The sequence below is a fragment of the Phocoena phocoena genome, chromosome 16, assembly GCF_963924675.1.
Source record: "Phocoena phocoena chromosome 16, mPhoPho1.1, whole genome shotgun sequence".
NCBI classification, from domain to species: domain Eukaryota; kingdom Metazoa; phylum Chordata; class Mammalia; order Artiodactyla; family Phocoenidae; genus Phocoena; species Phocoena phocoena.
In genome coordinates, this window is record NC_089234.1 from 48,567,910 (window position 1) to 48,594,427 (window position 26,518).

At 58.4% G+C, this 26,518-nt stretch overlaps 2 protein-coding genes across 9 annotated transcripts in view; both read right to left on the minus strand.

Moving 5' to 3' along the window:
- The window catches only part of LDB3 (LIM domain binding 3), a 55,900-nt gene extending 44,493 nt beyond the window's left edge, over positions 1–11,407 (minus strand). For 7 of the 8 annotated variants that reach the window (XM_065894880.1, XM_065894877.1, XM_065894879.1 and 4 more), the window contains exons 1-3: positions 11,051–11,143; positions 1,542–1,693; positions 984–1,059 (exon numbers count right to left, since the gene is read on the minus strand). In XM_065894880.1, the coding sequence (XP_065750952.1) occupies positions 984–1,059; positions 1,542–1,693; positions 11,051–11,143 (321 nt within the window). Of the gene's footprint in view, positions 1–983; positions 1,060–1,541; positions 1,694–11,050; positions 11,167–11,263 lie in introns of those variants that run through there. The other variant, XM_065894882.1, reaches the window with a different exon arrangement.
- Positions 11,408–13,985: 2,578 nt separating this feature from the next.
- On the minus strand, positions 13,986–23,896 carry OPN4 (opsin 4). The gene is made up of 10 exons (XM_065894220.1): positions 23,753–23,896; positions 22,384–22,529; positions 21,172–21,305; positions 20,647–20,850; positions 19,819–19,990; positions 19,212–19,376; positions 18,174–18,281; positions 17,164–17,344; positions 15,859–16,002; positions 13,986–14,024 (listed from the first exon to the last, which is right to left on the minus strand). The coding sequence occupies exons 1-10, from the start codon at positions 23,894–23,896 to the stop codon at positions 13,986–13,988; spliced, it is 1,437 nt and encodes a 478-aa protein (XP_065750292.1).
- Positions 23,897–26,518: the final 2,622 nt, after the last annotated feature.

The window sequence follows — 26,518 nt, forward strand, 5'->3', positions numbered from 1 at the left end:
GCCTTCTGCTCTGCTGACCCCACTCTGCAATGTCCCACATGGCCGGTGAGAGGGGGCCTTCTGGGCTGGTGGTGAACAGGCAGAGTAGAGGTGCAGAGGGGAAACTGAGGAAGGAGGGGGGCTGACATTTGCTTCCCTCAGTCTGCCTCTGCAGCTTCTCCCCAACAGCCCTCTGCCCATTTCCTCAATCTGTCACCCACCCCAGACCCCCTGTCATCTTCTTCTTGTCCCCTCTCCCCACCCTGCCCATCACCCACTCTGCCCCACTGGACAGGCAGGGTCAGTATGAGGTCCTGCAAGGAGGGGTGGAGAGTGGCGGGAGTGTGTAGTCCTGTAGGAGCGGTGGGGTAGGCCTCCCATGCTCCGGGTCCCTCAGGGTTGAGCTGCTTAGAGGGAGCTGGGAAGGGGCCTGGTACCTGCTGGCTGCACCAGCACTTCTGAGTGTGGTATAGGAGCGTGCAACTGGGAGCAGAAAGGGAAACGGGAGGGAGAGAGCCTGTGACACAGGAGAAACCCTGAGGGCCAGCACGCCCCCCCGTGCCTGGGAGCTCCTCCTGGGGTGACCAGCTCAAACTGGGGCCTCGGCTTTCATGCCACGGTCACCCCCTTCCCCAGTGCCCTCAGGAGGATGAGGGTCAGAGCCTTCTGGACACTTGTCCCTACTTGGCTGGGAGAATGGTCCCTTTCCTGAAAACACCGCTGCCTAAGTGGATTTCCTGTCAGCCTGCCCATGAGGCCCAGGGTGTTGGCTAAGCACCCAGGCGGGCACCCCTACATGCAGCATTTTATGGGGCTTGAACGCTTCTCCCCAGGGGGTCTGCGCCACCTCCCCGGCATCAGCCGAGGCAGGGCAGGGCTGGGGCTGGGCTGATCCCCCCACCTTGCCAGAGTCAGGCCAGCCGAGGGTCTGGCAGGCAGACCAGGGGCTGCACTCCGGGAACCACGGCCCAGAGTGGAGCCTGCCACCCACAGTCAGCACCTACCTTTTGGTGGGGGATCACAGGCAGAGGGGACTGGATCGGGGGCGCTGTCGTGGAGATGAGAATGGGACGCTTTGACCTGGAAAAACCAGAAATGAAGACAGTTGCCATTGGGTCCAGGAGCTCCTGCCTGAGAAGGACTGGAGAGGGGAGAGCATCCGGAACCCAGGGAGCCAGGGCAGAGGACCTGGGTGTCCCCTGGGCCTGACCAGCATGGAGAAGTCACGGCTCTGGGGTACTTTGCAGCCACGGGCCTCTGCTAGGTCTCAGGGAGGCTGCCTGTGCACAGAGGAAGCAGGGAAGACCCTGGCTTCCAGGCCCGGCTGCCCACATACCAGCAGCACCGTTATCCACCCTCTCTGAGGCTCATCTGTAACATGAGGCACAGACATGGCAGGTGCTTGATGACTTGGGCCTGTCCTTCTTCTGGTCCAGAGGCTGTCCTCACTTCCCTGTGCGGTCCGGTAGCACAAGGCTGGGTCCATGCTGGACAGCTCCTCTCCCAGGCCCTTGGTGCCCACACCCAACCTCTGCCCCCTGCTCTGGAGAGCTCCCACCTACTTCTGCAGTGTGAGACTCAGGTTGTAGCTGGCAGACTTGATCTTGTTCTGGGCCTCCAGGTGGGTCATGGTATCTGTGTTGACGCCGTCAATGGCCACCACAAGGTCACCCGGGCTGAGCTGGGACTGGGCGGCCTTGCTGCCCGGTGTGATCTGAGAGGGTAGCAGATGGGAGGTGAACATAAGAAGGGTGACCTGAGGATGGGCCTGTCCTCAGGGAAGAATCACCAGGGATCATCCAGTCGAGGCTTGCCATTTTGTCTTTCATTCACTATGACCACCAAGCCTGCTTCCTTTTCCTGGCACAGAGCTACCACATTTCCTGGTGCTTTGTATCTGAGCGCAGCCATGAGATTAGCTCTGAAATCAATGCACACCACTTCCAGGCCTGCCCCTAGCAACCATCTTGCCATCCTGCACTCTCTCTGCTTGTCAGCTGACTGGATGCAGAGGACCCAGAGGAGGACAGCCAAGCCACTGTCTGTGAGGGACCTGGATCATGGAGTCACTGCTTGGAGGGGAGATGACTAAGGAGCACTGAATTGGATGTTGCATGAACGAGAAATAAACCTCCACTGTGCTAAGAGAACTGGGGGTTGTTTGTTACACCAATTAGCCTACTATAACACCTGCACCTTGAAAACCCATGGCACACTTTCCAGGCTCCAGAAGAATTCAGCAGCCGCTAAGACGCAGTACTGCCGTAGAGATGCTGCCAGGCCAGTAGGCCGGCCAAACGTACCCTCACAAAAGCATCCTAGTGTAAGTGTGTCGTACTCTACCGTGGCAGGTGCGCAGAGAGGGCTGGCAGGGCTGTCGGGCCTGCTTGCGGGAGCAAGGTCAGCTGGGACATGGAGCTCAGTGCTTTGTGGTTGGCTTCATATTTCCCGAAGGGGAGGTACAGATGTGGAGGCCAGTTCCCAAATCTTGCACTCTAGTGACATTACAGAATGCTAGCGTCTGGGGGCCCTACCCCCAGTGTGATCACATAGAATGCCATGGATATGCCACCCCACCAACCCCCCATGCAATGTCTGGAAGACCACACTCCCAGTGACATGCACAATGCCAAATTCTGCATGTCCAGCCCCCAGTAATAGCACCCTGAATGCCATGGTGGCCTCCTATGCAGTGACATCCCATGAAATGCAAAATTCTGGAAGGCCTAGTGACATCATCTAAAATAGCTTGCGGGCCGGCCCCTAGTGACATTACATGGAGCGTGGTGAAGCTTCATCCCTAAAGGCGTCTCATGGGATGTCGTGGAGACTTTGGCTACACCCACTCCTGACATCACACAGAATGATTTTATAACCTGACCCCCACGACATAATGTGGAAGCACGCTGTGACATCACACGGGGTGCCGGGCCGGGCTTGCCTCCAGTGACATCATAGGAAAGAGGAGCCCCTGGGAGTCACCCCTCACCGAGCTGTGCCTAGAGGGTGTCCCTTGGCTTTTCCTCCCCAACATGCCCACCAGCCAGTCCTCCTGGCTTCTCTGGGCACATCCCAGTCACCTTCCTGGCTATACCCCAAGGACAAGGCTGGCTCCTAATGCTGGCAGAAGCCATTTTCTGGCCCAGGCTTGGGGACCATCCTAGAAGGAGCCCAAAGAGGTCCTGGGGACAGTCCCATACCCTGGGTGCCAGGCCTCGGTGGGCCTCTGGCCAGATTCTGGGCTCTCAGACATGGATGGAAACTTCCTGCCAGGCCCCTCGGAGGGAACTCTCATCGTAACCAGAGCCCTGCAGTCACCAGCCTCCAGCCCATTCCCAGACAGGCTCTACAGGGTGGGCCAGGAACCATGTGTGTTAACCCAGTGATTAGAGCAAGACCAGGAGAACTCTTGCCAGTTGCCGTTGACCCGCCATTTCAGACCCAGGAACTGTGGTACCTTCTTAAACACTGGCCACCTTGCGCCTTGAGCAGCCTCCCCACCGCCCCTGGAATCTGCTGGGATGAGGCCAGGACAATAGAGAAACAAATGCCTTGATTGTCAGGAAGCCACAGTGTCCGGTTTGCCAAGCCCCGCCTACTCTCCAGGCTCCCGTAGGGGCATCTTGGAAGCGCTCGGGCCATCTCAAAACACACGTCGCCCTTATCCCCAAATCAATGGCCGTACAGAGCCTCTACTAGTGACAGGAGTGTGTTGTTTCCTTTGATTTAAGCGGTTAAGCAAAGGGTAAAAAACGACAACAAAGAAAAGCAAAACACTTTCTAGGCTGAGAGGGGACTCCTGAGGGCAAACTGAGTTGCCCAGCCAGGCCTGTCCTGCAAGAAAATCACCTTTCCCTACACCTTCTAGCTTCATGTTCAGGCCTCTGCTCTTCCGGGTATTTTATTGTAGACACCTTCAAACACAGTAAGGCAGAACTAATTCTACGGGGAGCACCCGAATACCCACCACCGAGGTTCTACTGTAGCATTTCACTCAACTTGCTGGTCAAGTGTCCATCCCTCTCTCCATCCATCAATCCATATTATGTTTGAAGCATTTCAGAGAAAGTAGCAGACGCCAGTATGCTCCCATTCAGGGTGAATTACGCAATGCCTCTGCTGTCTTAGTGGACTGCCCACAGGGTTTCCCCACAGCAGGACACCCCCATGCCAGGGCTTCCCGACCCAGGGCTCCCCCAGATGCTTCTAAGCATCCACAGAGAAGGGGGCCATCAGCCTGCAGCAGGGACCTCCCAGGCAGGACAGCCACAGACCCCAGACAGAGGGGAGGGCCTCATGCCTGCAGAGGTGACCAGAGCTGTGTCCAGGAGATCATGGGTTAAGTGTGAACAAGGACACCAGAATGACATCCAAGAGAGGCTGGGGCCAGATCAGCTAGGGCAAACCACGGGGCCATCTGGAATGCCCTCCCTCCCAGGCTGCCTTGAGGACTTATTTCTCCCTCAGGCATGGGTTAGCTAACATCATACCTTCCCACAGGGCTCCCACCTTCCCCTTGCCTGGCCCTGGCTGGCTCCCCTTCACCCTCAGGTATAGACTGAGATGATCCTTTTCCCAGGGAAGAGCCCAGGCTCCCCCAGGCTTGGTCAACAGCCAAACCCCCTGAGGAATTTGCCACCAAGCTGGCTCCAGCCTGCCCCTGGCGCCTCTCCTTGCACCTGTGTGTGCTCGTCAGGGCTCAGCTGGCCTGACCTTTGGCTGCCCTGAGCAGGATTCAAGACCCCTCGGGCTGGTGGGGTGGAGGATGCTATAATCCTCTTGTAGAGAGGCGCTCTGCTAGTTCTGCCCAGGTCTCCCTAGAGAAGGAGGCAGGGACTCTAAGGAAGCTGCCCCTCAGCTCTGGCCAAGGGCCGTCAGATCCCTCCTCGCTCTGCAGGAGCAGCCTGCGTGGCAGAAGGGTGTGGCCACCCTTGAACACTTGCCCAGAGCCCAGGGCTTGTGAAGCTTGCAGTCCAGGTGTGAGGTACCCATGTACCTCTTGTCTGACTCCCTAGCCCCCTCCCTCTGCTTTCCTTGTCCCAGAAAAGACCCAAAGCTCCTAAATCCTTGGAGGATTTCTTTTTCTTTTCTTTAAAGTCTTTCTAGCCCCTCTGTAGCATTTGAAAAATTCTTTGTAATGATTGTTTCATTCCCACTTCACTTTTCACCTTTTCTAGTCACCAGCCACCTCTCCACAGGGAACCCAGCCATGGGCGGAGCTCCAGGACCGAGGTCCTGTCTCGGAAGCCCCTAAGGCAGGCTCTAGGTGTTTGGGGGCCAAGATGGCCACTTAGCCCACCCTCCTTGCTGGGCCATGGTTTAAGGCACCCCAGAGGGGGCACAGGGATAGCCGGTGCCAGGGAGCAGCTGTGGCCCCCGTGACCGTCGGGTGCCTTGGGGGGAAGCAGTAGAGCAAAGACCACGGACTGTAGTCTGAGCCAGACCTGAGGTTGCAGTGCCAGCCTCCATGACCTCTGCGTAAAGACAGCCATGATGCCTTTCTCCCGGGATTGTGGAGAGGATTTCATCATTAAATAGGGCATTATACAAAGACAGTGCAGAGCTGAGACAATTTCAGGGAAGCTCCCAACCGAGGAGGTGCAAGTGCTGTACCTGACCCCTTCCCCTGGGAGGTGCCAGGGGTTGGAGTCTGGGAGGCTGCAGCCCCTGCCTCCAGAGGACACAAGATCGGGGGCTGGCAGAGGGTGGTGTGCGAAGGGCCAGCCCTGACCGATCAGTCCTGAGCCAGCGTCCTGTCCCTAGAGGGGCCTGAGCATCAGCTGGAGGGGAGAGAAGTTCTGTCCAGGGTCCCAGGGAAGCAAGGCACCGGCTGGGGCTCAGGCACACCCATGCCCTTGGCTCCCATTTCCCTCGCTCCCTGGCAGCAGAGGGGGCCACTGGGCTCCGCAGAAGGTCCCAGCCATCACTCCTAGTGCTTAAAGGCAGACAGGTCCCTGACTTGCTTTCCCTCTAGACTTGCCAGTGTAGGTGCGGCAAGGGATGGGAGCCAAGGGCAGGCAGTGAGTGGGTGCTGTGGACTGTGTAGCTTCCAGCATCTCCTCCTGACCTTCCCAGGCTGACATCCCGGGGGATTTCCAGGGAGCCCTAAGTGCATTTTACATTGTGTGATTAAATTACTGTCGTGCCATGCTCTGTTCCCTTCCCATCTGGCCTCCCCTGGGGCCTTGCTCCATCCCTTGCCCTCTCACTGGAGGCTTCTGTCTTCCCATGGCCCCTCTCTCCAACCCCACCCTGGCTGATAAGAAAGCCAGAGTCTTATCTGTGCTCAAAAAGCCTCTCCTTACACAGAGGACTTTTAGGGCGGTGAAAATACTCTCTGTGATACTATAATGGTGGATACATGTCATAATACATTGGTTCAAAACCATAGAACGTACACACCAAGCATGAACGCTAACGTAAGCTATGGGCTCTGGGTAGTAATGGTGTGCCAGTGTAGTTTCATCAGTTATAACAAATGTACACTCTGGAGGGGGACGTTGGTGATGCGGGAGGCTGTGCACGCATGGGGGCAGAGGGGTTATGAGAAATCCCTTTATCTTCCTCTCAATGTTGCGGTGAACCTAAAACTGCTCTCAAAAAGTTGTCTTGGAAAAAAAAGCCTTAGCTGCTCCAGCTGGCTCCTGCCATGTTTCTCTCCCTTTCTTCACCACCAGGCATTTCCAAGAAGTGACCAGCAGGTCTGGCCTCTACAGTCTCCCATCCCTCTCACATCAGCCATCTGACTTTGGCCCCCACCACTCCACACATACCAATGACTTCCCTGTGCCAAAGCCAGGGGTCACTGGCCCCCTCTCTAGCTGACCACACCCTTCCCTGGCCTTCTGAGTCTCTTTCTTCTCCTCTTGTCCCCCAGTTCTAGGTCCTGGATGGCAAAGTCTGCTTCATGCTACTTAGAATGGTTCCTGGGAAGAGGTGGATCCTGGCTTCAAAGGGGTGGAGAAGCTGTGTTTGGGAATGGAAGGGCCCTGGGTGGGGGCCTTTCAATCATGGCTAGCCCCTGGACAAGAGGGAGATTCAGGGAACTGGGGAGATATCTCCCAGGCAGGACAGCTGCCCCAGCAGGCCCAGCAGACATCACCCAGGAAGCCCTGCCCTCTTCGCACTTGCTGCCGTCTCACAACGTCTTCAGCCCGAGGAGCCCCCGGGGGCCTGCCAGTGAAGTTGCTCTTGTCCTATGTCCCGGCCCAGGACCCCAGAAGGCCCTCTCCCCAGGACCCAGCCAGCCTCATGCCCACTCACTTCAGGGACCTCCCGGGGTCAGGAACAGCTCTGTGCACCAGGGAGAAGAAGCATGCTGGGAGAGGGCCTGGCCTGGGAACCTCTAAGGATGTATTCCCCAGCGGTGGGCCACTGTCTGGTTATCTTCCCCATTCGTTCATTCGGGAGCCAGCCCTGCAGCAGCCCTCCAGAGGCTTGCCTGACCTTCAGCATGGCTATAAACACTTGCTGTCAGCACTGCTAGGCGCTGCCCAAGAAACAGCACCACGGCCTCAAAATTCCAGGAATCACCAGTGCAGCTGCCCCAGAAAAATCTCAGCCTGTCCCCCTTCCCCTCTCGGGGACCCTCTGTCCTCTGTGTCGCCACCACAGCCAGGAGAGTCTGACAAATACTGGAACCGAGAACAGCAAAGGAGCAGAGGTGAGCCTGCTGGGCCTGTGGGTAAGGCCATAAGGAGTGGAGGCCTTGGAGCAGAAAGGCAGGACCCCCCTGGGCCCAGGCTCAGTTCCACCACTCCCCCATCCTCACAAGCAGCCCATGTGGAAAAATAGGTGTATTTTCATAAGTGCACATTAGAAAGAACTCTCACGTGTATTTTTACCGACGTACCATCCCCATTTTACAGATGAGAAAACTGAGGCTGAGCAGGTGAACTGACTTTTCTAAGGTGACACAGCTGTGAGTACCAGAGCCAAACAAAAGCATACGTCGCTGCCATAAAATCAAGGGCTGCAACTCGTGCGCCAAGAGGCAAGGCCCCAGACTGTGGCCCTGGCCTCAGGCCTAGCTGCCCCGCCAGGGGTGGGGGCTGGACCTTTGGAACTGTTCCCTCTTGGCTGCTCCCACCCCTTCCCCACTTCCTGGAGGACTGGCTGGGATTGGGGGAGGGTGGGGGTGGGAGGGCAGCTCGTGTTGCAGGCCCAGCCACACCTGTCCAAGATAAATAAAGGCATTTCCCCTCCACCCTCCGAGTCTCCCTCCTGAGCCCATTTCTCTGTGGGTCCTCAGGCTGAGACCCATCGAAGGGAGGACTTGAGGGGCTGTTACTGCTCCAAGGTTGATTCTGTGGGGCTGGTGGGCAGGGTGGGGTGGGTACAGGAGCTACCACCCAGGCTGCACGTGGCCAGCCTTCTTACAGGAGGAGCTGCAGCACACAGGGGACGGCCCCACGCAGTGCTTTTCTACTAGCCCCTAGCCAGAGGGTGAGGAAGCAGGCATGGGGTTACCAAGGTCACAGGAGCGCATGAGCAAGTTGGAGCCTCAGTTTGCCCGGCTCTGAAGTGAGATGCCAATCCCAGACCTGCCTGCCTGCCCGCCTGCCTCAGGGTTACAGTGTGCGTGCCCAGGGGTAACGAGCCGGCCCCGCCCTTGCGAGTCCCCCCACCACAATACGTCACTACTGCCCTGTCGCAAAGACTCAGGCCAGGACATCTACTGCCCCTCTGTGGGAAGCAGGTCAGGGCTGCAGTGGAAATAGGATTCTTCCAGAGAGCTCTGGCCTTGCATCCCCTTAGGGGAGAAGTTCCTGGTGCAGAAGGACCTGGAGCGCCCCAGCAGGAAATACCACAGCCCTGTTGGGAGGGCAGGGCTAGTGCCCCGAGGCCTGCCTGGCCAGCAACGCTGAGCCTGGGACGCCGGAGCCCAGGGTATCAGCAGCACACCAGAGGACTTATCAAGAAGCTCCAAGCCCTGGGAAGGCCCCAGCACCCAGTCCAGCTGGTTCCATGGCCTCAGTGATTTGGGGGCACGCCTCTGAAGGGAATTGAGAGACCCATCCCCTGATGCCCTGCCTGAGCTGCGGGTTCTATTTTTAAAAGTCCCCCCTAGTCATTGGCTCTAGTACATCCCAATACACCCCCTGCCTACAGTGAGGACATTCTTCCTGCTGTCTGTCTAGCTTAAGGCCTCTGTGCTGCAATTTAAGCCCTGGGCTGGCTGGGGCCAGGTGGCGCATAGACCCCGGATGAGGTCATCGGCTATCCTGGGTGCCACTGAGCCAGGAGGCTAATTTCCACCAGGTGGAGGCCTTGAGGATAGTGGGGCTGGGGGAGATCTAGGCTCAGTCCCAGGCGTGGGAAGCTGGTGGACCCATGAGAGTGACGGTGGAGGGTCCTGCCTTGTACAGGGAGGAGACCTGTAACCAGGGGTGTGGGGAGCTGTGCAGGGTCCTGGGGGCAGAGGGGGTGTGTCTGCTGGGGCTCAAATGCCCCTGTGTCACCATATCATCAGACTGAATGTGTAAGTCTATGGGTGCCCTTCTAATATGGGACCCTGGGGTTTCCAGGGCAGTGGGTCTGGAGACTCAGGTTGGAATAAGCCAGACCTCCCTCAGGATGGCGGCCAAGGCCTTCTTCCTGGACTAGAGCCAGGCCAGCACCCCAGAGGAGTTGTGAGGCTGTTGTGAGGCTATTGCTGTCGTGAGGCTCCCATAACACCCCTGAGTGGAGCTTTCCATCTTAGTGTCCCCCCAAGTGTCCACATTTGGTTGCATAGCCAGGACTGTGCCTCCAGTGGGGACATTGGCTCCCTGCCCCCTCTGCCAAGCACCTTTCAGGCCTTCCCTGGCTGCCTACCTCAGTGCCTCCCCACCACCCACCCCTTCCCACCCTCAGGCCCAAGACAAGTCTCCATGCCCTGGAAAAGAAACTGTCTCCCTGTCTCCAGGTGAGCAGGGACCCAGACACCCCTGCCCATCCATCACCCTCCAGTGACAGCCTGGGGCCTCAGCCTGCCCCCTTGTGCCCACACCAGCACTGCTGGGGCTCAGTCTCAGCATACCCCACCAGGCAGGGGTTGTGATTGCCCTGGCACATTTCACAGTCCACCCTGAGCCTTGAGGCCTTCAGCGCCCCTCTGCTGGACTTCCCTTTACTTGATAAGTGTTGCCTGAGCACCTACTATGTCCTAGGTACTGGTCTAGGTGCCAGGGACACAGCACTGTTTAAAACAAAGTCCCTTCTCACAGACCGCTTCCTCTCAAGCAGATCTAGCTTCTTGCTTCTCTGTACTTCAGTGTCTCCAGCTGGGCAATAGAGTTACTCAGACAATCTCCAAAGATCTGTGACCTTCCCATCAGGCAGTGCCATTCCCTGATCACAGACACTGCAGAAGACACAGGCCATTTCCCCAGGTGAGCATGGCGAACCAGACTTGAGACAGGCAGGCAGAGCAGCTGTAGGTGAATGGCTAGGGCCTCCAGCAAGCGAGGAAGGCCCAGCTCCACGAAGCCAGCCAGTGTGAGGTCCCACAGCAGCCCCAGGAAGGCGGGGGTAGAAGGTGACTGTTATCTCAGGTCTGGGATGGAGTGGATGCAGGAGACCGGTTACCAGCCCAGCCCAGCTCCGAGCCCTGATAGCAGGGCAGCCGAGGTCAGCAGTCTGTACATCTAACCATCTGCCCGCCTGTCACCTGACCTCTCCATGCTAGGAGTGCTCTTTCCCCAAAGCAGCTGCCCACTTCCAGGCTTGGGGGGTACCCTGAGCCCACCCTCCCGGAGAAAGGCTTAGGAAGGCCCTGTACTTTCTGTCCACCTGCCTGCCTGGCCTGCAAACTTGGCATTTCTTTCTCTGCTCAAAACACCAGCCGCTTGCCCATGTTTCATACTCATAATAGGCCAGCCAACGAGGGTGGGCAACAGCTGTGGCCAAGACCAGGGACCTGTGGCCGGCAGTATCCAGTGGGGTCCAGTCCCACCCCCAGACCAGGAAAGTGTGCTCTGCTTTCCAAGAGCCTCAGGGAGGACAGACAGATGGAGGGATGGACGCACACACCCTCCTTTGAGCATGCCCCGCCCCTGTGGGTTCTGGGCTGTGGGCCGTGCACACTCACCCGGGATATGGTGAGTGGCATGTTGAAGTCCTTGCCCCCCTGCAGACGGAAGCCCCAGGGCCCAGGCCCGGTCAGGGTCACGCTGTAAGACATGCTGGCGCTGACAGCGGCGGCCTCTGCGGATGAAGGGAGAAGAGTAGAGTGAGAGGACCCTCACGCACCCTGCCTCCCCAGCCCGTACCTCGGCCCCTGCCCCCAACCCCCCGGCCTTGCCTGCTCCGTCCCTTTCTGCCTGGCCGGGCTGTGTGCAGCTCCTGAGAGGCTCCTAAGAATAGCTGGGAACGAATGCCATCGACACTGATATCTGCCCTCTGCTGCTCCCATAAATGGACTGTAACCCTACACTGTGCCCGCCCGCCCTCGGCCTCCCAGCGGGTCCACTGTGACTCACAAGGCTAATATAGCCCCTGGGGAGGGGTGTCCGGCACCCAGCACCCCCCAGGGGGCAGGAGAGGGGCCTGGCCAGGGTAGTGATTATGCTCTGCCCCCCTGCTCTCCTCTCCTTGCTCCCTCCACCCTCTGGAGAGCCCAGACTGCCCAGCTGCCCTCTCTGCCTGGCTGTACCCACCCCCTTGCCCAGAAAACCGTGGCTGAGCTCCCTTGGCCAGGGGCTTTGTGACTTGGGTCTTTGCTGCCCTGTGTTCTCTGGTGAGGACCCTGAAGTTGCCTCTTATCCTCATGGTGGCCCAAGATAAGGGACAACTTCAGGGCCCAGAGTTGTCCAACCATAAAAACAATCATCATAATAGCAGCAGCTCTGGGCATGGCCAAGCTCAGCTCTGGACCCTCCACGCCATTATCTCCTCAGATCCTGAGAGGCTGCCACTTGTCCCGCTCAGAGAGGTTAAGTAACTTCCCCAAGGTCACACAGGTAGTAGACCCAAGCCATACTGGAGTCTGAGCTCATTCCTATGGGGACTCGTGCCAGATAACGGGCTGCCGGTGGTGGCAGGCACCTCCTGATACCCAAAGCTGGCAGTGGGGGCCCCCTGCTTGCACCCTCAGCGCAGGGTCTGAAAGCAGGTCTGGGGCAGGCCCCCACCCTCCAGACCCTCTGGGGCCCAGCAGTTATTCCTGGCTCTCCTGTCTCATTTGTGCTCTGAAAACTTGACAGCAGCATGGAAAGCTCCAGCTGCCAGTGTTGCATGCCAGGCCCCCGTGCCCTTTGCACCGGAATGGCAGGGGGCAGGGAGGAGAGGAGGAGAGGCCATTTGCTCAGCTGCTGGGACAAGGGGACAGAAGGGGCTGGGAGGGGAAAATGTGTGTGTTGTGGTCAGTCCATAACCCAGAGACAGTATGTTCTGCATGGGGGCCTAGGCCCCTCGGGACTCCTGCCACTGTGGTCTCTGAGCCAAGATACCTCCAGAAGCCCTTTCTCAGAAGAGACCTCAGGCTCTGTGTGGTCTGGGGGTAGATCAAGGCCCACACTGCTCAGGAAACTGAGGCTCAGGGAAGGCAACTGAGCCCTCTGTTCTCTGCCCTCCTGGAGGGCTCTGGCCTGAGCTGGGCCCTGAGGACTCAGTACTGGCCTGGGTGTGAGAAATTTCCCAGCTGCCAACACCCCACCTCAAACTCTGGGCCTAGCACATACAACATGCATGACAAGAAGGAGTCCCCACTTCACAGGGGCGTTTGGTAACTTGCCCAAGGTCACAGAAATATCAAGTGGAAAAGCCAGAGAGGGACCTGTGTTCTTTCCCCCACTTCACCACCTCCTCTGCCCTGTGTCATGCAGCCCAGCTGTCCTGCCTTCCTAGGTCTGGCCCGGGAGGCCAGCAGCTCATGGCCAGCACCCTGACCTCCCCCATCCCATCCCCTGCCCCTCCCCCAGGCCCCACCCCATCCATCCCTGACTCCAGCTTTATCTCCTCTCCAGGGGAGGAGGGTGTTTGTCCTGCCAGGCTGGTGAGGATCCAGCAGCAGTGCATGACCAGTGTGGGGAAAGGAAGGAGCTGATCCTGCACAGGGATGGGGAACCCTGGGCTAGGCTGTACCTGGAGCTGCAGGCTCTTTCTCTGGACTCAAGCACCCGCCTGCCCCGAAGCCTGATGCTGCCTCCGGCGAAAGGGAGGGGTAGCAAGAAGGATGCTCTTAAAGGGGAAGGCCAGCCTCCCTCCATCTGCCTCCCCTGGGAGATCCAAAGCCAGCCAGAGAGCAGCTGGTACTCACAAGCCGGGCGTGAGCTGCTTCCCAGTAACAGCAGCTCATCGGGGAGCAGGGATGGGGGCAAGCCTGGTCTCTGCCCCTCCTCCACTCTGCTCCCTGCAGTTTGAGATGGGGTTTTAGGAGTGAAAGTCATGAGGTGGGGGACAGAGGGAGAGGAGGAAGAGAGGCTGCTGTCGGCATCAGAGGCCAGGCCTTGGGCCTCTCTCCCACGGTGGCACCAATAGGTAGAGACTGTGCTTGTCGGAGACCTTCTCCGCTTTTTATTTTTCTACATCCTGCCAGAGCCACACACCCTGGGGTGAATTAGACACTGATTTGAAACAATCCACAGGTGCGGTGAGTGCACTCGTGCACCTGGTGCGCATGCAAATATGTACACACAGGAGAGTGTGCCCGAAAATGCACATGTGCAGAAGAGGGTGGTCCATGGTGGAAATAGCACTCTGGGGGGAAAGCCAGAGGTGAGTAACGGGTTCCAGCGAGTGAAGGTCTGTGTTCCGGGCCGCGAGAGGGCCTGGGTGCCCACTCTTCAGGCTGAGCCTGGGGCACAGGCTCTTGAGCTGAGAAGTGGGTGCAGACCACTTTGCAGAGCAGGAGTTTTGCAGTACAGGGCCGCGAATCCAGCACAGCTTGGGTGACAGGGCCACTTCCAAAGCCCGCAGGCCCACAGGGTAATCCTGGGTCTGTGTGTGTGTGAGGGGGAGGTGATGGGGTTGGACATGTCCCAGGAGACATGGGCATGTCCCAGAAAGACAAACTGATGGGCACCCTACATCCTGGGGTCCAGGCTGGGGAGCAGCCCTTTGGTCTGAAAGCAAACAGCAGACATTTGTTTAGCTCAAGGAGTATCCCACTGGGAGTAGTCTCCCAGGGACCCTCTGTGTTTAGGGGCACCGCGTGACAGAGGGGCGTTGTGTGGCCAGGTTTCGTCCTGGCTGGGGGCTGGGCCTTCTCCAGGCGATGTCCGAGGCCACCTTCAGGCCGTCCCTCTGGGATGTCCCCAGGCTCTCGGACTCCTGGGGTCGGGACCGAGCTCTCCTCACCCCCACAATCCGATTCCCCCCTTCCCTGCAGTCCTCTTCCACATGCTCCGGCGTCTCCTCTCTCCCTGCGGTCTTAAATGCCTCATTCCTTGCCTGTCGTACCGACTTCCTCCCATCTTCTCTCTGCTGGCCCATTCCACTCAACCTGTCCTTCCGCAGCCACTGCGGGGAGGCCCGGCTAATCTGCTAAGTTGACCAAGCCCCTCAGTGCCCCGCGAAGCCCTCCAAGGGCTCCCTGTCCCCCAGGCTTGTGACTGGAGACCCCTCATGACAGCACCTAGTGGGCCTCCCCATGGCTCCTACCACCTCCTGCCCCCTTCCCTCCTCCATCCCCACCGCCAGCTCCCAGAGCCCCTTGGCTGCCCCTGGGGTCACAGAGAAACATTCTGTGCGGGACACCCTGCTATGTTTGTACAGGCTGTTTCCTCAGCCTGAACCGCCCAATCCCCGCTCCTCGGTCCCATCCTGCCTGGCAATCCCTGCTTTACCTCCACATTTCCTGGGAGCCCTTGGGGACTTGCCTCTGCTCTCAGCACCCTGTGTGCTGATACCTCGTTGGCAGTGCTTATCACACGCGTTAGGTGACGGCTGATGTGCTGTGCCTCTCTGCCCAGCGCCCCACCCCAGCCCGGTATTCTCTCCAGGAGAGGCACAGTGCCTTTCATCATTGCCCGGCCAGCCTGGGGGACGCTGCCGGCCTCTGCCCTGGCCTCTGTGGTCATGAACAGTTCCCGGGCTCAGGGCTGGGGCACCTGGGGAGTGGTGCTTCCTGGGGTGGGAATGCTGGAAGAGACAGGGGCCCCACAACTGCAGGGAGCAGCCCAGGGCTCCCCCTCTCTGGGACAGGCAGGGGAGCAGCCTGGGGGGAGGAAGGCAGGAGCTGGGGGTGTGGTGTGGGTGTGAGTGGAGGGGCAGCGTGGGGAGCTGTCAGCAGAGGGGCAGGGCAGCCTCAGGACCTGTGCGCACGGCGTTTCCAGCGTTCCAGAATATGGCCTTCTCTAATCACCATCAACATTCCGTTCCATAGGCACTTGGGCTGACAGCTGGCCTTCTTTTAATAGCCACAAGTATTCTGGGCGATACCCTAATCTCAGGGCATTCGCAGTGAGCACATACACCGATTGCAGCCCCACGCCCCCAGGTACACCCAGTTTCCAAACACAGAGAGGTACGTGCCACCCACACTTGGTCACACGCACAGCTTAGAGCAGACACATTAGGGCACACTCAATCCCATGCCCCACGGTGCCACAGGGACAGAATGTGTGTGCCAGGCACATGGTCACACACATTTACATACATGACGTACATTCAGCGTAGTACGGTAGAGCCACCACCACCTGCTATGTACATGCACAGTCAAGGTCACACAAACACACACAGACACTCTCAGGCACAGTCACACTCAGGCCTGCTTAGAACACCTTGGAGTCATGGAGACACCCAGGACCCCCAGGTGAGCAAGGGAAAGCTGGGAGGTGCAGGGAGGGGGTGATTCCCAGAGGGCATTGGGCCTGCTCCCTTTTCCGGGCCGCTCCCTGGGCTACTTGCTCCTTATCCCCGCCCTTTTATAGGTTGGCAGGTGCCGGGCCCAGTTACCTTTCCGGAAGCCTCTGCTTCCTGTCCCTGGGACTTGGGAGGGGCCTTGGCTTCCACATCCTCCGGGCCCTGACTGCAGGGGGACCATCCACTCACTTGCTGGGCAGTCCCCCAAGCAGCTGTTACCTCCGTGTCTGTCCAGCCCTGGGGAGTGGGAGAGTCCCTGTGAGGTGAGGGGGACATTCTGCATCCCTGCTTCTGCCCCCTCCCTGACCAGGCCTTTCTCCATCCTCTCTACACTTATTCACTGGGGTGAAGCCCACAATACTGTTTACAGGGTTGCTGGTCACCAAACCCTTGCAAACTGTGCATGCGTCTGCTGGGATGTGTGTGTGTGTGTGTGTGTGTGTGCTGGTGTGCTTTCTTAAGCATGTAGGATGGGTATGTCTTCATGAGGATCTAGGCCCTCTTAATGGATAAGATTCACTCCTTGATGTTTACTACATTAGTTCAGGGATGGGTCCTCTGGCAGCTCCTCCTTCAGCCCCTCAACTGAGACCCTCAGGGATGGGGGCAGTGGGAGGAGGTAAGTGGAAGCACCTGGTGAGGCCCAGAGTGGGCCCTGTAGGCACAATGATGGAGGAGCTGGGGACAGGGGCTCAGGTCATAGGGAACTCTCCTGGTGACATCAGGGGGCATCAGAGCTCCAGGCCCCAAGTAGAGGCTGGCAGACTGGTAGCTCCCATGGCTGACCACAGTGGTGGGGTCAGCCTCCATGGGCACCCTATCTAGTCTTAGATGTGGACATGATGATTTTCCCTTTCAGAGGAGGACAAAGAGGCTCAGAGAGGGTGAGTGACCTGCACAAACTCACACAGTAAGGACTTGAACTCAGGCTTGAACATAGGTCCCCCAACTCCAGAGCCAGTGCTCCTTCCACTGTATCCTGTGAGCTCCAGGAGGAGGGCGCTTAATGCTGAGGATGAAGGGTCCTGAGCTAGCTCCTGCCTGTCTCTCTAGAGGCCCATCTAGGGTCGGAAATGCTAGTCTTTTCAATCTGAGGCTCTAAGGCCCTGGGATAGTGCTGGCATGGAAAAGAGGCGGCCTGGAGTTGGAAGACCCATGTTTCGTCCAGGCCCTGCTGCTGGGTGACCTTGGGCCAACATGTTGCCTCTCTGACCCCAGTGCCCCTGTCTGGCAGGGATGATGGTGTGTGGGAGGGCTGTGGGGGGGTGGTGGTGAGGGGCTCTTCCTGCCAGCGTCCTAGGTCCCTGAGGGTCCCTGAGTCTCCCTGAGTCTCAGAGGCCGCCCCGCCCAGAGGAAAGGATGGCGAGGTGCCAGTCAGTGAGAGCCCAGCCTCCTTACCACCTCGCTTTCAGAGCCCAGGGACACCTGGCGCCTCCGTCCAGTGATCCAGCTGAGGTCCGAGGCCTGGCTGCTCAGTGTGGAGCGGTGGGTGAAGCGGTAGCTGGTGTACAGGCCAGTGCGCTGGCCTGACACGCCCAGCAGCACCCCGAGGCAGGGCAGGTGCTGGGCGATGGCCATTCTGCAAGGACAGCAGTTTAGGGGGATGGACAGACAGACTTGAGGAGATGGGGGTGGATGGATAGACTGATACTGGGCTAATAGGAGTGGACAAAGAGCCTCTGGGGAATTGGGGACGTAAAGACATTGGGGTTATGAGGATAGGCAGACAGACACTGGGTCCGTGGGCATGGAGGGAGAGCCTTAGGGTGGCAGGTTCGGCCAGATGCTTGCTTTCAGTTCTCGAGTGGCTGACCTAAGCCACATTTCTGCAAATGGGGACCAAGAACCCTCCTGAGCCGCCTCTGAGCTGGACGGGCTAAGGCCTACAGCTGGCCTCAGCCGGGTGCTGGGTTACTGACACCACCAGGCAAAAGGAAGCACTGAAGGCCCCCTCGTGGAAGAGGCCAGCTGTGCTGGGATTCTATCAGCAGAGAGCACTCTGGGCCAGCACCCCAGGCCTCTGCCAGGGCCCCTGAAGTGCAGTGGAGCTCTCCCTGCTGTGATCCCTCCAGGCTGCCTGTCTGGGGGCCTCTCTTTGCAGCACTGCTGATCAGCCATCCTGGCTGCCTTTTGGCCTCAGCTCTGAAAATCCCAGTTAGTATTGGACACTGCCCAGGGAACTCTGATGTCCCTCCAAGCTGAGCCTCCTAGGAAGCTGGGACAGCAGAGAGGGTCACACCCGCTCCAGATCCCATCCAGTTCTCAGCTGCTAGAGTTCCCCACCCAATGCATGTACACAAGGGACAGGAAAGATGGCTGGCCTCTGCCCCCATTTATAGGCCCAGGCCCTCTATGCCCATGAGGGTGGGACTGGGGATCTGGGGCTGCGTTCTGGCAGAGGGCCACACCTGTACTTGGGGTGGGTGATGGCATAAATGATGGGGTTGTAGATGGCAGAGGCCTTGGCGATGACAGCTGGCACCGAGTTCACGTAGGGCGTCAGGACATGTGCGTACCTAGGACAGAGAAGCTGTGGTCCCTCTGCCAGCTGGCCCTCCCTGGGGACTCCACAACCCACCAGCCCTCTCAGGAACCTTCTTCATAGGCCAACCAAGCCCTGCCAGGGCACAGCCCAGCCTGGTCCAAACCAGCAGGACCAAGTCATCCCCGGGGGAGGGCCTGCAATGCCAGGGAGAACCCTGATCTGAGGGGAGTGGGAACCCAGGGAGCAGTTGAGGGAGGGGTGCTGAGAAGATGTGCCAGGTTGGAGGTTTCGCCAGGTCCCACTGTCCCTTGGAGCCTGTCCTGCTGGCAGTAAACCCTCCCCACCCCCAGAGACTCTGGTCCTCTGCCCAGCTCTCCCCATGCCCCGCCGAACTCTGCTGCCTGTTGCGCCCCTGGCTCCTTGAGAGTAATGGCACAGGAGGGCCCCAGAGGGGACCAGGCCGTTCCTGCACAAGGAGAGGGTCTCATACCCAAGCACCTGCAAGGACTCCTAGCTCTCACTGTCTCAAAGTGCTCCTGAAGTCTGGCCTGCCTCCACGCTGCTGCAGGTAGCAAAGTCCGCAGACGCTAGCCACAAAGGACTAGAGGGCGGGAGGTGAGTAGCACCCTGGCTGTGTGCCCACAGTCTGGGTGAAGAGGAAACCAGAACCTCAGGCAAAGTTGCATATTCCCAAGGGATCTGGCAGGACCTGGCAGCCCTTGCAGGCCCTCAAACCAAACCCAGTGTGGCCCAGAACTCCCCCAGCATGTCTCCTAGTGCCTCCAGGAATGAGACAGGCCTGGCTCCCGTGGGGCATCTCATAGCAGGGGGAGGATAAGCCTGTGAGACTGGACCTAGGGTGTGAGGACGGCTGGCTTGGGCTTGGGCTGGGGAGGGAGAGGCTGCCCCAGGGTCCCCTTACCCTTCTCCCACCCTTCCAGCCCCTGCCCCAGCCCCTCACCCAGCAAAGCCCATCAGGGCCACAGTGGAGTAGGGGGCCCAGGAGAGCACGAAGAGAAGGATGACCAACAGCTCGATCTTGGCCATTTTCCACTCGTTCTGCAGACGCTGCCGTTGCCAGGGGCACTCACCACCACCCTCGCTGGCCCCGAAAGTCTGGAGAGCTCTAGGAAGCATGCAGAGTCTGGGTCTGACCCCACTCGGGTTGCAGTGAGTGCCAGGGTCATGGCTGCTGTCAGGGAGCCTTCCTGGACCTGGCCATCCCTTCCAGTGCAGGCAGCCCTGACTCCCAGAAAGTTCCCCAATATATCCAGCCTAAGCTGCCTCCCTGCACTTCTACCTGTTGTGTCTTCTCTTTCCCCCACGCCCCCTGACCAAGGCTGAAGGCCCACGCTTCAGAAGACCGTGTCTCCTGAGACTTTTCTAAGCACCCAGGTTGTACTGGCCTTTCGGCACCCCATCCCATAAGCACATGTACTGAGCTGGTCTTTGCCCATCTGGAGCTGGGAGTGCCCTGGGGTGTGGGTACAGATGTGAGTCACGGGCAGCCCTGGCCAAGGGGCATAGCCCCCCTCCCATGGAGCCCCTCCTTCACGCCCAGCTCTTACTGGCCCGTCTCCCGGATGGCTTTGAAGATGAAGATGTAGCAGTAGATGATGACGAGCAGGGGGAGGAAGAACACAAAGCAGAAGAGCAGCATGGTGTAGGCGCGGACCGATGGCATGAAGCTCACGTAGTCCCAGGAGCAAGAGGTCAGCAGCCCCTCGGGCACATAGGCACCTGGGAACCAGGGGCGGGTGCTCAGCCTGCAGGGCGGCGCTGACTTAGGCTCCTCATCCAGCAGGGGCTTTGGATGTGGGGTCTGAGCTTCTCAAACACTGGCCCCGGCCCCAGCCCTGCCCAGTGGAGTGAGGAAGCCGGGGCACGTGGAGGGGAGCTTTCCAAGCTGGTTCTAGCAGGAGACAGCTGGCAAAGTCCACTGCCACCCAATCTTGCCAGTTTGGAAGAGAGACCTCACCATAGCCGCAGGGTCTTACTCCCCCAAGACTTCAGCCAGCTTCCTGGTCCTGCCTCAGAAGGGCGGGTGCCTTGCTGCTGACCCTCCTACCTGCTGAGGCCTCACACCCCAACTCCTGCCTGTCTGACTCATTGCAAACTCAGCATCAGGTGCACCTGTCACTTCCCGCCAGCCAGGAACCACGTGGTCTTCCCCTCTGTATTTGGGGATGGGAGCCCAGGTTATCCTCTGATTGTTGATGGTACAGCCTCAGTTCCCCCTGCTGCTAGCCATGCCCCCTGAATGTCCATTTGCTCTGAGACTTAAGCAGTCCCTCGGCCCCTCCTGCCAGCTGGTCAACCCAAGTCCACCTACCCACCCCTTGAACGTACCCCTCCCAGCCTATCTTCCCTTCCCCTGATTCCCTGAGCCCACTTACTCCAGCCAAAGAAGGGCGGCAGACTCCAAGCCAGGGCGTAGAGCCAGACGCCCAGCAGGACAAGCATCGCCCGCCTCTTGGACACCATCCCGACAGTGGCCAGTGGGCGTGTGATCACCAGGTAGCGGTCCAGGGCGATGGCCGTCAGGGTAATCATGGAGGTGATGCCAAAGACAGCCCCACAGAAGGCATAGAATTCACAGCCTGTGGGCACAGCTGCCTGACCTCAGTCCTTGGCAGGGAGCCCATCAGATACCCCAGGGGAAGGAGGGTCTGTGGACTGCGTGTACTCAGCTCATACGCTCGCCTCTCAAGGAAAGCAGGCCTAGTTCCTCTCCACCCCGCCTACATGCATCTGACAGAGGCTCACGGAAACCTCTTGCTAACTCATGAGACTGAGGGTGACTACCCACTCTTTGCCCAGGAAGAGCACATCGCCTTCTCATCTGGGCCCCCCTCCACTGTGGACATCCCCTGTCCCAGCCCTCCTCCTCCCTCCAGCAAAAGGGAGTCCCAAGTGTCTACCTGTCTCCCCAAAGAGCCACTGCTTATAGACGCTGCTGGCGAAGAAGACGGGGGCCTGGGTGAAGGACATGAGGAAGTCGCTGACTGCGAGGTTGATGATGAACATGTTGGCAGGAGTCCTGAGCCCTCTGCTCCTGTGAGGGGTCAGAAACTGTCAGGAGGCGCTTCTGCTGGGGAGCTTCCCTCAAACACATGTGCACACACGTGTATGCTTGTACACAGGCACGAGCTGCTGGCCCACAGGCCCATCCCGCTGCCCGGCAAGTACCAGCCAAACAGCTCTGGAGCCTGGCATCGTGGGCTAAGAAGTGAAACCCCTCAAGGCAGCAACTCATGCCACTCCTGTTCCCCTTCTGCCAGTGTTCCTGCAGTCCTCACCTTCGGGGCTGGCAAAGGGGAGAGGAGTTGACGATGGTGCCCACAGGCCAGGTACTTTCACACACCTCACCTCCCATAATCATCCGTCTTCACATCTACGCCTTCACCCCATTTCATTTTGCAGATAAGAACCCTGAGGCTCCCACCTGTGAAGTGGCTTGCGGTCACAAGACTCAGTAAGTGACACAGCCAGGATTCACTCATCTGCTGGGCACCGCACATATAAAAACTTACTTAATTGTCACGTTGACCCCATGAAGTAAATCACAGCTTCGTTTTGCAGACAAGAAAAGTGGACTCAAAGAAGATAAGTAACCTGCTCAAGTCGTTTCAGCTAATAGGTGGTAGAGCCAGGAGTTTACTTCTCCACGTGCCTGTCTCAGCCATTCAGGTGGTGAGTGGGGCAGGTAGCGAAGGAAGCCAAGGGTGGTGGCCAGGGCTGGTTGCTGAAGGGCTTGAGGACTCAGGACCCTGGTACCAGGGCTGCTTTTTGAGGCAGAGGGAAGGTGCCCACTGGGACAGGTGTTGGAGGTGAGCCGAGAGCAGGGCAGAATAGGCAGAGACGTGTGTGTCATAGGGACACATACCCTACACAGACGGTGTGCCTGGGGCCCAATTAAATGTGCCATTCAAGCTGCCCTGGATTACATTTGGGCCCCTTTCCTGGGTTTGAAGATGGAGGCCTGAGCCTGAGACTATTGGCCCTGGCCTCCCCACCCAGACTCAACAGTGCCCTGGCAGAGCTGGCACCAGAATTTCCACCCTGTGTTCTGCCCTGTCTCTGCATGGCTGGCTGCCCTCAGTGCCCAGGCCCCCATCCTGCCAACCAGGCACCTGCAGAAGGTATAGATGACCGTCAGATTTCCCAGCATCCCCGTGAGCCCCACCAGCAGGATCACCGTGCCCAGGGTGTAGTGGGCGTAGTCTGGAACATCGACCGTGGGAAAGGGGACCCAGGCAGCAGCCTGAGCCCTGGCTGCCTGTGAAGAGACAGAGAAACAAGGGCATCACATGACTCCATCACCTTCAAATAGTCCGGAGAAGAAGAGTTAGCGTTCCCAATGGGGCAGGTAAAAAACGCTGCAGGCGGGCAGGCTCAGAGTGGCAAAGCCGTTTGTCCACACAGCTAGCAAGTGGCTGAGCTGGAATGGAAACACAGGTCTCCTAGTTAAGCCTAAGTTCCTATACCATGGCCCAGATGCAAAAGTCTTCTAGAAGTGAGCTCAGATCACCTTTGGAGGCTGGTAGGACAGACAGACACATGTTTGGCAAGCAGGGACATGGCTGGAGTGACTTTATCTTTCCTTGGGGAGAAGGCAGAGCCATCTCCTGGGTGCGTTCCTCTCCTCTGTATGGGCCCCATCCCAAGTGTCCGAGACAGTCAGCAATGGTATTCCAGTCCCCTTTCACTCTGGGGAGGTAGAGTGGGGTGGAGCCCCTCTTCTCAGGAGTCCCACACCCTTCCCAGCCTCAAAGAAGGAGGCTGTACTCTCCCACTATATAACTGGGTAGGGCTGACTTTGACACCTGGTGTGAGAGTGAGAAAAAGAATTGTCTTTTAAAAAGAAAATTCAGGCCTCCTGGGTCACTGTAGGGAGGTCATGATCCTATGAGGCCAGTACAAAAGGCTTTAAAGACTCCTCCCACCCCAGCTCCTTGCCAGGGAAGGGAGTGGTTTAATTTCTGTCCTGTCCTGGCTCCTGTAGCTACTGGAGCCTTCCCATCCTGTCCAGAATCTAGGCCAGCATCCCTTGGTCTTGAGGGTGCCCTCATCCCTCCCCAGTTAATGGTGGGGCTGCTGGAGTATGGCCCTGGGCCCTGGCTGGGATGATGGAAGCAAAAGCAGGCACCAAATACCTTGCTCTGGGCTGGGACAAACCCAGAGGCCCAGGGCAGGCCTTCCTCTCTGGAAGGCTCTGGGGGGCATCCTACTACCCTCAGAAAGAAATGGACGTGCCATTCCAGCCCTTTGTCCCACAGGGCTGGCCTTTTTGTTCCTTGGATGCTCTCCACGAGGAAGGAAAACTTGCCACACTCCCCTCTATTGGTCTCTTTGCATAGGACAGGCTCAGAGAAGTTCAGTAACATGCCCAAGGTCCCACAGCAGAGCTGTGGAACCTTGTCAAAGCCCCCGTGTGCCCCTAGGAAGAGCACCAGGGAGCAGGAGGGAGGCTCTGCATGCACACGCTCGCCCCAGGCTTACCGTGGGGCTGATGGGCGGAGGGTGGTCCAGGCTGGAGGTGCTGCTCCAGGAGCTGTCCCACCTGCTGCGGGAAGCTGGGGTGGCTATGCCGTCGGATTCCTGGGCCGGGTCCGGTGGGGCTCTTGTCCCCAAAGACGAGTTCATCCTGATGTGGGGTGGCCCTTCTCAAGCCCACAGAGAAGTCAAGGGCACAGGGAGCTCAGGATATTAGCTGTGCCCAGCCTCCTAACGTTCCTCCATCCTCAGCACCCCTTCACGGTCTACCGGCTGCCTGTTCCTATGTCCGGCGTAGACCCAGCCTGGAGCTGTTCTTGGGGCTGGTGGCTGCTCTGCGTCCAGTGAAGCACAAAGGAGAGAGTGTCTCAGTTATGGCGACTCACAGTCACAGGGTCTGTCCCCACCTTTAAGTAGTGGAGCTGGGGGTGTACATGCCCGGTCACTCGGTGCCCCAGCTCCCTCTGACACAGGTCCCTGATGATGGCAGCATGCATGTGTGAATGTGTGGGCGAGTGAGTGTGTGTGTGTGTGTGTGAGTATGAGAGTGTGTGTCCATGTGAATATGTGTGTATGTGTATATTTCAGAAGAGATTGCCAGTCTCCGGCCCTTGCACTTTGTCCTCCCCTCTGGCCAGGCTCTCTTTCTTCCCTGAGCTCATCAAGACCAGCCTCTGCTGCCCCCAAGACCCCACCACCACCCTTTCCACGGGGCGCCCTCCCTTCGTGTCCGCCCACATAACCCATCACACCTTCACAACCATCCCATCCAGAACCAAGGCTGGTCCCCCCATGCCACAGATGCAGAAGCTAAGAGGATACACCAGGATATAGCACAATCAGGGGGGAGATCAGATCACGAGGCATCTTTTGTTGGTTGGTTTTTGATCATAAACTTTTTAATGAAATTGAAAGATTGAAAAAAAAGAAAAAGAAAAAAAAAACCCACAAAGCTGGTAGAGACCTGGGAGCTCACCCAGGCCTGCAGGCCTGGCGTGAGCTGAGTGAGTATCAGAGAGGTGGAGGGGACCCCCAGGCCACGCCTACCTCTTGGGGGAGGACAGCAGGAGGAGGGTGGGATTCCAGGGGCTGGGGCTGCACAGCAGGGTGTCACAGAGAGAGGGCGCTCACAGGTGGGAGCGGGAGGCTGAGTGGGGATGCGACTGCCGGCAGAAGCGCCACAGTGAGCAGAAAGCGGGTTATGAACACCCACCACTCTCCTGATCTGTCCTTCTCAGGTGCCTTGCAATGGCCAAACCTACCTGGAAGCCAGAGGTAGGGGGGCTTGAGAGATGTGGTTCCCTCTGACAGAGAGCAGAGCAGGGAAGGGTTACGGAGCCCACATGTGTCATTCCTCCACACCACCCCCGCCTGCCACTGTTGCCAGTAGACAGTGTGGGTCCCCTCCACTCCCACTACTGGCCAGGAAGTCAGCCCTCCCACTTCACCTGTGGATGTTCTCGCTCTTTAATTTTCTCACCCCACCCCAGGGGCTGCTCATGGAGAAATGCCCTATGCCCTGGGTGGGCAGTGGTACCAGCTCTCTGCCTGGCCAGTCTCCATAGCTCCCTTGGACCAGCCCGAGCCACCCTTCTGCTCAGCCTGGCCTAGGAGTTTATAGGTGATCACACCCATTCCCCCCACCATCCCACTTGCCATGCCAGGGAGATCCAAAGATGTCCAGGGTGCCTTGTGGTACCCGGAGCCCTCGCCCACAACTCTGCACTGACTCACTGTCTGCTCTTCACGCTTTGCTGACGTGGCTGGAGTTGGGAAAAGCTTTCCAGGTCCCTCACCCACAGGGGAGAACTAGGGGCATAGGAAGGGAGAGGCCTGAATGCTGCCCTGGGGTGACGTAGAAGGCCTGGGCATCTGCACAGTGGGGGGGCTCGGGAGGCAGGGGTATGATGTTTGATGTTAGGTCAGTGGGCCCTCAGCAGACACGTAACCACACTTGTTGAGGGACTGTGATCAACCAGCCTCATGACACTGTCCACAGACCCCCAATGCCCACTTTACATACAGGTTTCCTGAGCCCCAGAATTCCTGTCCTTTGCAGAGAAGTCGTGAAAGTCCTTGTAAGAAAAGCCCCTGGGCCCTGCATTTCTGTTGTCTGGTGGTAGCACCCAGCATCTGGGGAGGGAGGCGGATCTTCCTGCCCTCCAGCATGGCCTAGCAGGCAGCACGGTAATGCCATTCCCATCCTGTCCACTCCTGGAGATCAATTTCCTCAACCTGGGGCTGGCCAGGGCTATCTGGTTACCCAGAGACTCCTGGGAAACTCCCTGGAGCTGTTGCCGGGGGAATATTAAATGTCTCAGTGAATGTGTTCCTGTAGGCACCTGGCCAGCAGCTCACCTGGACCCTCCCTCACCTGGATCCTGCTGGGTTCTAGGTAAACCCTCTCAGGATAGGGCCCTTCCTTCTTCCTGTGGCCTGAGGGAGCGACCATAAAAGCAGAAACTGAGAAAATCCTTGCTCTTCTGCTGCCTTACCTCGTATAGCAGCAGGTGTAGCTCTGCCCTTTTACCTGCCCTGGGCTTAGAAGTGCCGTCCATTCCCTCCCTCCCCAACCAAGTGCACGCGTGCCCATCGGGTGCCAGCCAATTGACCCAGTAGTCCTGTTAATGTCTCTGTGGCCAGGCTCTCTCTCTGTTGCTCTTTCCCCCCTTACTCCCCTTCTGGGGTGCTCCCACTGAGTTCTCTCCTACGCAGCCTATGCTAGCCAAAGGGGGGCAGGCAGGGGGAGAGTCATGGGGCAGAGTCTACATA